Source organism: Elephas maximus, chromosome 27 (genome assembly GCF_024166365.1).
Source record: "Elephas maximus indicus isolate mEleMax1 chromosome 27, mEleMax1 primary haplotype, whole genome shotgun sequence".
Taxonomy (NCBI): Eukaryota; Metazoa; Chordata; class Mammalia; order Proboscidea; family Elephantidae; genus Elephas; species Elephas maximus.
The window spans coordinates 22,668,092-22,684,521 of record NC_064845.1 but is presented as its reverse complement, the minus strand read 5'-3'; the positions used below and the strand labels follow the sequence as shown (position 1 = coordinate 22,684,521).

At 34.6% G+C, this 16,430-nt stretch overlaps 1 protein-coding gene across 1 annotated transcript in view; it reads right to left on the bottom strand.

Annotated features, from left to right (window-relative positions):
* Window positions 1-16,430, bottom strand: part of TBC1D5 (TBC1 domain family member 5) — a 446,909-nt gene that overhangs the window by 289,260 nt on the left and 141,219 nt on the right. The window contains exon 3 of the mRNA XM_049870673.1: window positions 11,413-11,482. Coding sequence (XP_049726630.1) covers window positions 11,413-11,482 — 70 coding nt within the window. The remainder of the gene's footprint in view (window positions 1-11,412; window positions 11,483-16,430) is intronic.

Genomic DNA, 16,430 nt, shown 5'->3' with positions numbered 1-16,430 from the left:
TCTCTTCCAGTCAGTTGGCCAGGAAGCTGACTTCCATATTTCTTGGCATAGATGAGTGAGCACCTCCAGTGCTGCATCTGTTTGTTGAAACATCTCAATTGATATTTCATCAATTCCTGAAGCTTTGTTTTTTGCCAAATGCCTTCAGAGCAGCTTGGACTTCTTCCTTCAGTACCATTGGTTCCTGATCATCGACTAATTCTGTTTGGTATAATAACTCTGTGGATTCCTTCCATCTTCTTTTGATGCTTCCTGCGTCGTTTAATATTTTCCCCACAGAATCCTTCACTACTGCAATTCGAGGCTTGAATTTTTTCTTAAGTTCTTTCAGCATGAGAAATGCCGAGTATGTTCTTCCCTTTTGGTTTTCCATCTCCAGCTCTTTGCATATGTCATTATAATACTCTACTCTGTCTTCTCGAGAGGCCCTTTGAAATCTTCTGTTTAGTTCTATTACTTCATCAATTCTTCCTTTTGCTTTAGCTGCTCGACACTCAAAAGCAAGTTTCAGAGTCTCCTCTGACACCCATCTTGGTCTTTTCTTTCTTTCCTATCTTTTCAATGACCTCTTGCTTTCTTCATGGATGATGTCCTTGATGTCATTCCACAACTCGTCTGGTCTTCAGTCACTAGTGTTCAATGCATCAAATCTATTCTTCAGATGCTCTTTAAATTCAGGTGGGATATACTCAAGGTCATATTTTGGCTCTCGTGGACTGGCTCTGATTTCCTTCAGTTTCAGATTGAACTTGCATATAAGCAATTGGTGGTGTGTTCCACAGTCAGCCCCTGGCCTTGTTCTGACTGATGATATTGAGGCTTTTCTATCGTCTCTTTCCACAGATGCAGTCAATTTGATTTCTGTGTGTTCCATCTGGCAAGGTCCATGTGTACAGTCGCTGTTTACACTGGTGAAAGAAGGTATTTGCAATGAAGAAGTCCTTGGTCTTGCAAAACTCTATGATCTGATCTGCAGCATTGTTTCTATCACCAAGGCCATATTTTCCAACTACCGATCCTTCTTTATTTCCAGCTCTTGCATTCCAATTGCCAGTAATTATCAATGCATCTTGACTGCATATTCAATTAATTTCAGACTGCAGCAGCTGATAAAAATATTCTATTTCTTCACCGTTGTTCCCTAGAGGTTGGTGCATTAATTTGAATAACAGTCATATTAACAGGTCTTCCTTGTAGGTGTACGGATATTATCCTATCACTGACAGCGCTGTACTTCAGGATAGATCTTGACACGTTCTGTTTGACGATGAACGCAACACCATTCCTCTTCAAGCTGTCATTGCCAGCATAGTGGACTATATGATTGTCCGATTCAAAATGGCCAATACCAGTCCATTTTAGCTCACTATTGCCTAGGATATTGGTGTTTATGCGTTCCATTTCATTTTTGATGATTTCCAATTTTCCTAGATTCACACTTCGTACATTCCAGGTTCCAATTATTAATGGATGTTTGCAGCTGTTTCTTCTCATTTTGAGTCGTGCCACATCAGCAAATGAAAGTCCCGAAAGCTTTACTCCATCCACGTCATTAAGGTCGACTCTACTTTGAGGAGGCAGCTCTTCCCCAGTCATCTTTTGAGTGCCTTCCAACCTGGGGGGCTCATCTTCCAGCACTATATCAGACAATATTCTGCGGCTCTTCATAAGGTTTTCACTGGCTAATGGTTTTCAGAAGTAGACTGCCGGGTCCTTCTTCCTAGTCTGTCTTAGTCTGGAAGCTCAGCTAAATTCTGTCCTTCATGGGTGATCCTGCTGGTATCTGAATACTGGTGGCATAGCTTCCAGCATCATGGCAACACAGAAGCCCCCACAGTATGACACACTGAGAGACACGTGGGGGTCTCCTTTCTACCTACTCCCAAATATCTTCTGTGGAAAAGCAGTTCACGTTGAACCGACACAGAGTACAGAAAAGAGAAACAGGCTCTGTGCATGGACCTGTGTCCAACAGGGTAGGACGGGGCAGCAAACAACAGTAGTTACCTTGCAGATTATAAACTTATTACTGAACAAAATCCAGATAATTAGAGACTGCATCAGTTGTCACCAATGACGTGGAGCTCTGCTGCTTGAGCGAACTTAAACTCTAGAAGCATATTTAGAAAACTGAAATGAGAATTCAGAGATGGGGTTCAAATATCCTGTTTTGCTTGTCATGGGCTGAGAGATTTGGACGTGACACCTGAATTGTCTGTTTCCTAATCTGAACAAGTAGACAGGAATAGAGTCGTTGAAACTTTGAGAAAATGTCAACCAGACTAAGCCACTTTTATATCCATCTCAGAACAGTGCATCTATAATCATGGGATGAAAAACCATGTCCATATGTTCAGATGATACTAAGACATCTTTTAAATTTCAAATATTCTCTCATTAGCAAGTTCTTTTTGTTCCATAGCTGCTTTATTGATTTTTTCCCATATATCTAGGCATACTAACACCCATTCTCAATTGTATCATTAACAACTATGTCATAATAATTTCGTGTGACTGTGTTCACTTAAAGTATACATTTTCAACTCCCAGTTAAACTGTTTACCCACAGATTCAAATTTACCAAATATCTCTGATACACTGAACTAAGACATCTTAATATCAAAATAGCCATCTATGCAAAGCAATACTGTCACTGAAATGGAATAGATACATGTAAATGCCCATGTCATGTGGGTCATATTAGCTTTCTTTATAAAATGTATAATTTTGTCACTAAGCACTGTAAGTCTAACCAAATCTATTCATTCTAACACTGCAAAAAGAAACCAAGAAAAAAAGAAAGCAAGCTTTGCTACCGAGCAGAAAATGGAGGCTGTCTTTGCTTACATCGCTCCCCTCCCCAAAGACTCCTGCCCTTACAGGATGCCCAGCAAACCACCACCCATGGCCACGCCCCTCACCTTCTAATTATCCCATTTGGTCTTCTCCTAGATCTTGGTTAAGTGTCCCCACTGAAACACCAGTCAGCATCTTAGGGGCTTCCATGTTTATCTCCCCTGCTAGATCATGAATTTAGATGATGAAAGCCCCAAGGGCAGGGGTTGTGTTTTATTCCTCTTTGAGTCTTGGAGGTTTAGTACACTGGCTTGCCTATAACTGGTATTCAGTACAGATTTGCAGATTGACTGAAGATATGCTAGCTCTCTCGAAACAAAAAACAAAAACAAACAAGCAAAAAAATACTGTGAGAACCAATGTTGGAAAAGCAGTTGTAAATGCTCTGGGTGAAAAAGCCAAGTGAAAAAATAAGATTACTAACCATTGCCACTTTCCTCCAAAAAAGGCAAGGCAATTTGGTATAGAAAATAGACAAATATTGAATATCGACTTCTATTAAAATATTCTATGGAAGTTTCTCCCTTAAACACATCTTTGAGAACCACCAATTTTCAACGCATCAAAAATCAGAAATTAAGCATTATATAAACTATATGACCACAAGTAAACCAATAAACTATAAAATTAAAAAAAAAACTGTAAATTTTGATTCTGAACCGTAATTCTATGCAGTACTTGAAGTACCACACTTCAATGTTACTGACCACATACTTAACTGATTTTTGTATATTTCACCTCCATACCTAAAAAAGTACAGCATGCTAATATACAAATGATGACCCATGGGGCTAATAACAGAGAATTTCAACTTGAATGGTGGGATAAAACAGAAGTCCAGGGAAGGGACCTTCAGACTCGGAGCAGCTTAACCTCGTATTTCAAACCTACGCCTATCTTTTCAAAGATAAACATTTATACAGCCCCTGGATGATGGGGCTTGTAGCTGACTATGTAAATAAACAAACATGATTTGTTTTTTTCTCTAAAGCCTGGCTACAGATAATAAAAAGGGTTTGAAGGGGCTTCTGAAGGAAAGAAACTCAAATTGTAACATGTATGCTCAAGTAGGTTTGTGTTATGTTAATTTCAGTACATTAATGTAAACAAAACTGCTAAACAGTTAATTTTTTAAAGAGAAGGTAACATATTTTCAGAGCCTTAAGTGATCAATTAGTTCAAAAAGACTGCATATTATAAAGAAGCGTAGTGACCAGATCCATTATCATAAAAAAATAATAAATTTCACTTCAAGAAGATATATTCATCACTCAAATGTGATTTTTTTCCCTCTCCTCTCAAAGGCGCCCCCATCATGCAGATAAGAACAAAAGGTAATATTCTGACTTTGGTCTCCTGGAAAATGCAAAAGTTACCCACTGTTTGCTCTTTGCAATTATCATTTAACTGTAAAGTTCTTGATGTTTCTTGAGCCAATACAGAAACAAGAAATATAAAAACTTGATAATAAAATTGTGAGGCTAAATATATGTACAGGTTATATAAAAATTCCTCCTATAAAATCTATAGGTTAAAAAAAAAAAAAAAGATAAGTATAGATAAATCTGATTCTTAAACGGAGGTAACCAGTCCCTGGGCGGTGCAGACGGTTAAGTGCTTGACTACTAACTGAAGGTTGGCACTTTGCGATCTCACCCAAAGGCACCTCAGAAGAAAGGCCTGACAACCTGCTTCTGAAAATCACAGTCTCGAACACCCTATTAAGTGCAGTTCTACTCTGGGGAACATGGGGTCCTAGTGATTCGAATCAACTCAGTGGCAGATGGTTCCTGCGTGCGTGTGTGTGGTTTAAGGTTACTTAGGAGTCCTGGGTGATGCAAACAGTTAATACATTCAGCTGCTAACTGAAAGGTTGGAGGTTCAAGTCCACCCAGAGGCACCTCAAAAGAAAGGCCTGGCAATCTACTTTTTAAAAATCAACCATCAAAAACCCTAGGGAGCACAGTTCTACTGTGACACACATGGGGTTGCCTGAGTTAGAATCAAATTGAAACCAACTTTTTTTTTCTTCTTAAGGTTACCTAGTTAATAAGTGGTGGAGCTTAGGTGTAAACTCTTTTATTTCTATCTGTGTGCTTTTTCCAAATTATTCCCCCAGGTCATGTATTTATTCTTAAGAATTTATAGAGTTTAAGTGTTACACGGATTCTTGACAAAATACAGGTAACAAAGTAAGAAAAGCAATGCTCTAGGAATCTGAAAAGAAATCCTAATTCTAGGCCTCCTTCCCCTTCTGCTAACTAACCTGTGAAGCCCTGGGACAGTAATTAAAATGACAAGGTCTTAGGAACTTCAGGTGGCTGGATGGTCGGGGGATGGGGGGTTCGAGTGGGAAATTCAAATAGGTCTCTATTACCCCTCGTGATACTTCTGGCAATTAAATTGACCCTGTATTTTTAAATAACAGGTTAGCAAAGTCATATCATCCTAAGAAAATAACCATAACTCATTTTTCTGAATTTTAAATCTTGTTCTCCAAGTATTGCTTTTGCCCTATTATCCCTCCTCTATTATTTTGATGTTTTGAATCATTTGATTTTCATTTCAATGAGACGTATGACTCTCTTACACACAAATGAAAAAAAAAAAGGTATTATGCCAAAAATATATGTAACAGATGAAGAATATTTCCTACATCTTCTCAAAATATTGATTTCCTATGAAATAACCCCCCGCCCCCCAAAAACCAAACCTGTTGCCACTGAGTCAATTCCGACTCACAGCGACCCTATAGAACAAAGTAGAACTGCCCGTAGAGTTTCCAAGGAGCACCTGGTGGATTGGAACTGCCAACCTTTTGGTTAGTAGCTATAGCACTTAACCACTAGGCCACTGGGGTTTCTTCCTATGGAACAGGATACGTAAAAATCTTTGTGATACAACTTGAAGCCTAATTTTTCAAATTTACTCAATCATTCAGAAGAATACAAATTAACGTATTTTTTCTTATTTAGTAAAAGACTTTGCTTACGGCTGCTAACCAAAAGGTTGGCAGTTTGAATCTACCAGGCACTCCTTGGAAACCCTACAGCGAAGTTCTACTCTGTCCTATAAGGTCTCTATGAGTTGGAATTGACTCGACAGCAACGGGTTTGGTTTTTAGATTCAAAAGAAAAAACAAATTATAAACTAAAACAAACATTTTTTATCAACTTCAACAGCCTTTGATTCAGTGATCAATATAAAAAAAATTGAACTCTACATTTTAGACCCAAGTGTTATTGCTATTTTTTTTCTCTCTCTTCCCTAAAAGAAATAAAACAAAATATATTAATAGGGGAAAGATTCCTTTGCTTCTTCAACAAAAGTTGTTTTGAAATAAGAAATACAGAATTTCTTTAGAGGGGGACAAAAGAAGCCAAGGAATATGAATATTTCTTTCTACAAAAATAACATATAATTGTGTAGTATACAAGTATGCAAGGTCTTTATAGATTTTTCAAGTCTCAAGTCAATCTACCTTTCCAGTTTTAGGATCTTAATTTTTTTTTTTTTTAACACAAAAGAAACTTGTACGTATTTTGCAATCCTTGTTGCAGCTACATAATTTTTGGTTTTTAATTCAAAACCTGAGTTCCTCAATTATTATAATCTTCACTTTACTGACTCTGACTTATAAGTTGACACCCATTGGCTGTTAATATTTTGAACTATGTCTTTTAGTCAATATTGCATTTACCAAGTATTATTTGAAAATCACCCAACTGTCAAAATCCGGAAGATAGTACATTTTTCCTAACAGCAGTTTGGGAAAATGTTCACGAATAATGCCATGTGATTTACTATTGTAAATATAGAATCTAGAAGATCACAGTTAAGTATAATGTACAAATTTATTTTAAAATGATCTACAGCGATATATATTCTACCCTATGACATTTATACAATGCCAACATGATGTCTGAAAATTAAACAGTAATTTTAACTTACCACATAGTGCCAAATAACTGGCCTCAGTTTTTTTTCCCCACTAAATGGACTCAACACAAGTTGATCACTGATATCTGGCTATATAAACACAACCTAAATCTTATTAATAAATGAGGCAAAAATAAAGTTATTTTCTATATTGGGAATTTTAACATTAAAACCTTATAAAATGTAGTAGCTTGAAGCATTGCACTGACTCAAAAACCATAAAGACTTCCTATGCACCTTTGTAGAAAGTTATAATTTGATCAATAAAGAGATTTAGGAACACAGGGTAAAAAAGGGAAAGTTTGAAAATGTTCACCTTCATTTTATTTCATAGGTCACTGTTATACCATCTAATAAGATAATTAAAAACATGCAAGCAGCTGGTACTACAGCTAAACAGATTAATGTAATAGTCTGTAGTCATATGTGCTGGCAAGGGGCTCGCCTCTTTGGCGAGGAGAAGGTCAGCTGCCCTTGGGAAGAGGAGGGGGAGTGGTGGGAAGAGAATATTCCTTCTACCATGTGGCGCCGTGCTACAGTCACTAAGCTAAACATCTACTGCAAATTGCTAATCAGAAAACTACTTCTCTTCTTTCCTACCCAGCAAGGTTCTTTCAGGTTTAACGGTTAAATGAGAAATAAGGAAAGCTATATAATTTGACAGAAAACATTAACCCTGGTCTTTAAAAAGTACAAGATACATTTCATAAAATTAATAATGTCTTCTCAATTCTTCTAAAATTCCATTTTTAACATGTCATCTGCAAATTAGTCGGGAGATGTACAATCAAATTTTAATCCAAACTTCCCATACAAGATCTGGTCTATTACTCAGGCATCATACAATAACCGTGCTGGTGCCTTAGGAGTTAAACGCAGCTGTACTCTATCTGACTCAGTGAAGCAGAACTACCAAAAAAAAAAAAAAATCGAAATTAACATCTTTTTAGTCTATGAAAACACATCTATGGGCATTAGGCACATAAAACTATAGTTAGTTATAGTTAGTGTCCCTCAATTTTAAATTTCAACCTTATCTGTCAAAGTTCCAGAAATCCATCCCTGAATTTATAAGAAAAAAAAAAATCTGCCTTTTATTTTTACTAAGTGTACAAATTCATTATACAAAGACAACCTAGAATACTATATCAGAGATTCAGAGTTACAAACCTCAACTTAAGCTCATTCTTAGCTCCCTTTCTGCTCATAGACAAAGTTATTTTTCTATAGGAGACTTTTTTTTTCTATTCCTTTTGTGTCTTTATATTAGAGCACTTTTAAAAACTTCTAAAATATCAAAAGATTAATGATGATGACAAGGACAGACTAGGAGCCTATAGCAGCCAACACTGATTTGGCATTTACCATGTGCCATTTATTATCCCATCAGGAAACCCTGGTGGTATAGTGGTTAAGGACTACAGCTGCTAACCAAGAGGTCGGCAGTTCGAATCCGCTAGGCACTCCTTGGAAACTCTATGGCGCAGTTCTACTCTGTACTACAGGGTTGCTGTGAGTTGGAACTGACTCGATGGCAGTGGGTATTATCCCATCAACAACTCACTACAACTACGTTTTATCATTCCCACTTCAAAGATGAGAAACTGAGGCTGAGACTTGCTCAAAGTCTCCTCGGTATTTGGAGCCAAGATTTGAATCAACCGATTATGTTTAGATATTATTTAAAACAAAACAAAATAAAGACTATGCCCTCTTGAAACTGACAATCTAAGACAAGGACACAGTAATACAAATAATAGAAAGGACGTTAAGTTTGGGTGACCAATTTAAGACTGAATTTACAAGATAATAAAACCTCTACATATGCTACAAGATACAGGCTTTGAAGGGTTAAATGAAAGTTAAAGAAACCAAGCTGCCAACTTCCATAAGGGGAGCACTAATACCATGGCTTTTCATGAAGGCATCTCAGTCTTTAAAACAGCTGTGAGAAGGAAGCCTGTACAATGTCCCTCTTACAGATGCAAAAGTAAGGTTCACCTTCACCCTGAACACAGGGCATACAGTTTAGATGTGCTGGTGCTAGGCTTATGGCCTGAACTATCTAAATGCGAACAAACAAACAAATAAACAAACAAACAAAAAACCAGAGCCAAACCCATTGTCGATGAGTTGATTCCAACTCATAGCGACCCTACCGAACAGAGTAGTCTGCCCCATAGGCTGTCCAAGGAGCAGCTGGTGGATTCCAACTGCCGATCTTTTGGTTAGCAGCCAAAAGTAGTTCTTAAACACTACACAACCAGGGTTTCCAAATATGAAGAAAAAAAAAAAGGGGTAGGGTTTCTGAGGCAGTTTAAATAACAAAGATCGAATTGTTAGGCTAAAAGATGTTTAAGGATTGGAGTATCGGACTTTTACATTTTTCTAATAACTTATTTCTAGTTAGTTTAAAAGAGCTATAATGGCAACAAAAAAAAAAGTTCATTTTCAAAAGTAAACTTTACTGACAATTCTGTTGCCATTTTGGTTTAATTCTGTAACCATTTCTAGGTTTTGTCAGTTAACTTTAATATGAAAATATACCCCAGAGCTGTGCTTCTATGAATTCTGCATTTAATCTAAGTGTCAAATTCACAAGTAGCTCATTATATTGTAAGAGCTATTGCCTATTGAGTAGAAAAATATTCATTTTACACCTTAAATACACTATAATATTGTTTAACAATAGCACTGGGCTTCCAACAATTAAAAGCCTGCTTTTATATAGTTTACTACCTGAGGTTTTATCATGCCTTTTTTAATTACAACAATAAATTAATATCCTAACACTACAACAGTGACAGGCATTGATTAAAAATATATTATTTAACAATGTTAGTATTTATTGTGCAAAGTTGCATTAGAAGTTCATTTTCAAAATATAATTATTCAATAATGCTAAGGTACTTTAATTTTCAAACTATTCAAGGACAAAGTAAACTACAGGACAATATCATGCCTTCAACATGGACACATTTTTCTTAACTTTCTATTATGTCCATTATTTACTATAATTAGCTACCTTACAAATGTAATTGTAAAATATAATTTGCCAACAAAATTTATATACATGAGGAGATGTTCCTTCCTCTGAAACACATCCTTATTTTCCTTTTGTCTTGGTTATTTTTTATAGTATTTATACCTAATAATGATATCACCACCATAAATTTTATATATATTATCATATTAATATTTCTCAGTTACATGCCAAATCATGCATATTTATTCAACTATCTTTCCTACTCATTTTTGGGGGGGGGGGTACTACAGTTGTGCCCTGATCAGGTGAGGAATTTTACCTATTATTTACTATGTCAAATTCAAGTTTTATACTACACTTCAGGGCAAAAGAAGGATTCAGTGAATTCTGACAATAAGGTAAGATGGGTACAGTGAAAATAAAATGAAAACATGAGCTTTACTGCTTTGCTAATACCCTATCAAAACACTATGGGAACATAAGCCTTTTAAAGTACCGTGATACTTGAACAACTGACTACTTAAACAGACTCCAACTAGTATAAAATAAAGATGTCAAGTGTTTCAACTACCATCCCATTTCTGGAATTCATAAACTGTAAAAACTTTCTCATTTACCACATTCTCAATAAGTGCCCACTGTATACAAGATGCTTCTCTAGATTTTAAAAGGCTAGCTATGGAGAAACAAATGACAGTTTCAGTTAGGGATACAGAATATATATACACCTAAAAATATGAACTATCTAAGCACAGATTTCATATTGATTATATAAAAGGAGATTCAGCTTGATGATCCAATGAGTTTCCAAGTGTACAGCAGTTCTTGTGTATACTTCATAGTGTTGTTACACAAGTATCAGAACTAATGAACCGTAAGGACAGTGTACTCCAAATTAAAATATTTCTTTAAGAATTTTTGTTGCCATCTATAATGCCAAAATATATCATTACTGGAAGTGTATTATTTTCTGAGAATAACTGAGTTCCTATACCACTTTGGTTCACCATATGAACCAAATATTATTGGGAAAAGTATTTTAATCGCTCTTCTTCCTAGGATTGCCTGTTATAAATTCAAAATATGAGGAGAATATTAACAAAATGCTAGGTAGATACATGTTTTCTTAACTTATGTATCCTTTTTTAAAAACCAGTAATAGAGATGTAACTGCCGTTTGCTGAAGAGCCAAACGAGATATTAACAAACAGCACTTGATTTAACCATGAATTACATTTTAAGCTCTCTCAGGCTCTCATGAGCAACACACTGTGTTTTAGCAGAGAACTTAAAAGAAAGCGATGAGTACTGTAATAGACATACTGAAAAAATAAAAACAGACACAGTTTATAATGAAGCCTAATGTTACATGTTCACTTATTCCAACTACCCTACTACAGGATAACAACAAATATCTAAAAAAAGTTGATTTCCTCAAGAACTCAGAACGTTGCATTTTCCATTCCTCATTTAAGTCTGCAGAACTATTTCATATCACAATATTCTTTACATTCGTCATATTTTCTAAACACAGGTAGCAGTTCCTTACTGTTCTAAGATCAGAATCTTATAAGGTTACATACCTTGTACACTTTATTGTACAATTACATATCTGTGTATTCATCACCTACCTATAGGAATTAAAAGTCCCATCAGAGTCTAAAGTAGAACTTGTTGTTCTTCCATTTTTGTTTGCATCACCTGAAAAAAAAATTAAAATACTGAATAATGAAGATTCTATAACTGAATATTTCAATTAAAAAATGACTGTGTTACAGTTCTATGCACTATACTGGTCAAACCTAGTATACCCTCTTATTCCTCCCCCCAAATTATCTTTTGTAATCAGGGTCTTGTACTTAAAAAATTAATTTTGATGCCAAAACTCAACAGTAATACAACTCATAAACTAAACAGTAATATAACGAAAGTAATCACTAACAGGAACAAATGAAGTATAGTACAGGGATCTCTTCTTATGAGTCATATACAAAGTTGAAACTTATAAATCATTTAATCATACATGTATTTAATTATACACTAAAATTTATAAACATAGCCATTTTTTTTTTTTAGTGACCAAGTCACCCATTCTAACCACTATGGTAAGCAAAAGAGAACAGGCAGAGAGCAGCCCTGAAAGGTTTTCCAGCCCTCACTTCTCCATTTTGTAGGAATATACATCAAGCAAAGAAGTAAAACAGAAAGCAGACTTGAAAGGTGGTAAACGAGAATGCATTTTAATGAGATTTTAATACAGCTTAACATTTTTTCTAAAACTTTATGTTTTAACTGTGGTCAAAAGTTCAGTAGTTTAACAAATGAAAAGCACAACAACCACATCAAAAGGTATGTGTGTCTCCTATAGTCCTATCAAGCATCTGGGGAAAAAAGGCATTTTTACTCAAGAAACTGGAATATTTGTAAAACCAAATTTGGAACATATTCATACCTATCAGTTTAAAGGCTACAAAATAAAAATACATTTACTAAAGAAGCTGAAAAAAAATGTTTACCAATGGCTCAATGTAAAATATATATTCTTATTGATAAAAATTTAATTTTAATAGTTTCAGTTTGTCAAGTATATAATCAAAGTCTAGTTCTTATGAAACCACAGTTTACTATTAAATACATCATTTATTCTTTGAAACAAAAAGATTACATTTTATACTACTAATTCTTGTAATATAACTTACGAGCATCACATTATAGTCATTTTTATGATATTTAAAGCTTAATAATTTATTCGATTTTCATTTATATTTTTAATCCACTTTGAACAACCTAAGGTGACACTGGATATCATCACAGTGGTCCTGGTTAAGTCAAACAGTAATTACAGAGCTTTCACTTTAAAGATGAGATTATTTTTAATTATTGAGTATAGCACTTAAGGTACCATACTTATATAATTATGCTACTCATTAAATGGTTATTGAAAGCCAAAATGTAATTTTAATGGCAGCTACCTATTTTTCTCTGCACATTTTATAGTTGACAGATTAGTTGAGAAGGTTGGTTCTCTTCAAAATCTTTGCAGCTGTGCCGAAGTATTCAGGAGGACAAGAATGGAACCGAGCAAACTCACAGGACTTTCAACTACCTTTTTTTTTTTTTTTTTCAAAGTACACTTACAGGGATTTTTTTTTTTTTAAACCAAAGTCATAAAATGTATTACAACACTACAAAATGGTGATGAATTTTACAGATGAAAATAATCCAAACATGGATAAATGTTCAAAAATCAACCTAAGTGAATATATGCCACTGATTCTTTGAAAACATCATTAAAATTACACATACAACACACTTCATTTTCTTTAAAAACCACAACTATTAATGGTAACATAATAAAATAAAATAAATTAGTAAAAGAAAATTTCATACAACACACGTTTAACAGCTTGCAGCAGGCATTTCCTGTGAAGCATTCCGTAATCAGCATCGAATAACCACTATATCACACATTTAAAGTCTGAGCCTTATTTCTCCTCAAAACGGAAGACTATGAAACATTAAACCTCACCGATAAAATATTTCTTTCTGTGTGCTGATATTTATCAGCTCACACATAAAGTCCTTCAAATAATTAACAGACTTTTGGTTTTTTAAACCACCCGGTTTTATCATGATAATATATTATAAAGGTTGTCTTCAGTTTATAACTGTTTCCACATGAATAAATCAACATTTAATGTAACCTTCATGGTGTAAAGGATCACAATAAGGAAAAAAAGCAATTTTTTTTCCTCAAAAACATACCAAATAAGGAAGTACAACTGTTTCACTGACAATATTATAGAAAAGATCTCAGAGTTTGCTATATGGGGAAAAGGCAATAAAGTTTTGAAGCTGGAAAAACGGCTTTGTTCCTTCAATCCCCTAGTTGAAATTAATTATAGCAAATGTTTATGAAAACATCTGTTCCTTACAGTTATAAATTCTTAATTTTAGTATGGGCGATTCCAGACCCTTATTTTGGAAGGAAACTAAGTCTGACGATTGAAAGGTTTACAAAAGAACAGAGAAAATCTGCAATTCTGGAAAACTGCATATACAATGTGCTTGCTACCTCCTGTAGAAGATTCTTGTTTGTGTGAAACATTTGCAGCGGCTAAAAACTGGCAACTAGGAAAAACTGAAGATAAACTGAAAAGGTTCACCTTTCATTTATGTTGTCCTATGACAGAAACGTATCTATAACACAACAAAATACCAACTAAAAATTATAACAAATGTTACCTTAGCATTCATTTTAATTTGTGGTAACTAAAATAAACTAAGGATCAATTTTCTCAGGCATTTTAATAAGTCTAATGACAGTACAATCATGGAAACATGTGTGTCGTGTTACCCAAAAATAACAACAGAGGGTGCAAGAGAGTTTAATATGATACTCTTACTTGCTGTTCTGATTCTTGAAAGAAGTCATCAGGTAGCCATAACTGTAACACAGGCTCTTTCTCGATGATAGACATACACATAAATACATCACTAAAGTCATCTTACACAAAGACCTTTAAATGACCAAATAGTAGAAACATGTAAGTGTGTTTTAAGATAACAGACTTCCTTTTACTTGCCTGAAAAGTAATTTAACTCAGACTAAATTTTTTAAATACAGTGGAGATTTTAAAGGTATTTCAATTTTTAATACAAATTAATAATCTGGACATATTTAATAAATTTTGAATACATATATAAAATACATGCAATATATAACATATATTACATACACAGCAATATACATATACGTGTATAACATATTATACAACTGTATATTTACAAGAACATTTCATTACACTTGTGGCCATTACAGTTTGAAATTTACATATCTTTTCTCATTAGTTCTAAGTAACATTGTAAAATGAGTTTATAACATTCACAATTAAAATAAGTTGGTTGATGTGAAAAAGTATGCTGGTCATCACATTGTTTTAAATGTGGATACAAAGACCACTGAATTTCTAATATTTATGTATATAGTTTATAAAGCCAATAATATATGTAATTGTGACTGGGATTTCAGAGTCTGGCACGTGGAATTCCGCACTCCCCTTTAGCTTTAAACTGCAGTCATGTTTAGCTAAAGGCATTTATGGTTTCTATTATCCGTGCACTGCTGAAATCACGCTAAGCGCAGGCTTACAAGAGATTTCTAGAGTGCTTTTTATGCACACACATCTGCTTCATGAAGGGAGGACCACAGATTTTAAACTAGGTTAAGTTAAAAACAGCCAGGATACCACCATAAATAACCACACCTACTCAAATGTATCTTCAGTTTACAACTAAAAACATCAAGTTTGAGACTGCTGTATCATACTAGGTACAGATTCTGAAAAGTAGGACAAAATAAAGAAAAGGTTTTATCTCTGAATTGTTGGACAATCCTCACCAAGCGTGTGTAACATTAGTAGTAAGGGGAAAAAGTCTTGTTCAAACTAAGCTGAAAGCAAAGTTAAGAACAGCCACACTGTAAATGTGATCAGATAAATTAACTTAAATAATTGAAAATTGCAACTTTTCTCCTAGTAATTAAAAAAATCATTTCTGAAAATCTTTTTTAATTAACAACAAGTTTATTTTGTGAATTATACACAGATCGTATAAAACTAGGAACTGAGTTGTCCCTGTAATATCCTCCCTGACAATGATCGTACCAAACATCATATATGATATAAAGAGAGAGAACAGGGAAAATGGTAAATTTAATGAAATTACATCTTTGAAATACAAAGCCATTTAATTCATGAGCTTAATATATACAAATGCTTCACGGGATGATAAAATGTAGATAAAAAAACAAACCATAATCAAATCTAGGAATATATAAACTAAAACACATAAAGTGGATATGTGTATATGTGTGTATATACATATAGGTACATGTGTGTACACATGTATATATTCGTATTATACTTGCATCAGAATAACATAATAAAACTACAAGAAGAATTCATCAGTGATTCTGTAACTGAATGGAAGCAAGGACTAATTTCAAAGATGATCCTGAGTGTCACTACCCAATTCAAGGTAACAGGTAACAGGTAACAAAACACATAATACGAATACTGCTACTTACTGTGATCATCCTTTCTGGGCATATTTGTCATTTTTCCAGTTATTTCATGGACTTAAAGATACTTAACATATCAGAAAAGAATCAGGAATTTAAAAAACTAGGATTCTAAGGCAAAACTAATCTCTTGGTTCTACCATCCACGATTATTACAAGAAGGGGTAGGACCAGAGTAGACTAAATTCATGAACCTTCTGATCATCCAAGTCACCTGGGGACAGGTGTACGTGTGTGTAAGAGACAGAGTAGGAGAGAGAGAGCCTTAGAGGGAGTAGCAAAGAGAGATGGGGGAGGGGGAAAGGGGGTTTTAGATTTAATCATAGGTAGGGCCCATGACTCTCTACCTTTCAAAAGGTTTCCTATTTTGATGATCCATGGTTCTTTCCTAGTTCAAATTTATAATAGCCTACTGTGCCAGTGTCCTGTTGTTGCCCATACGGTTTCACCAGCTGGTTTTTAAAAGCAGATCTCCAGGTCTTTTTCCTAGTCTGTCTTAGTCTGCAAGCTCTGCTGAAGCCTGTTCATCACAGGTGACCCTGCTGGTGTTTGAGATACCGGTGGTGT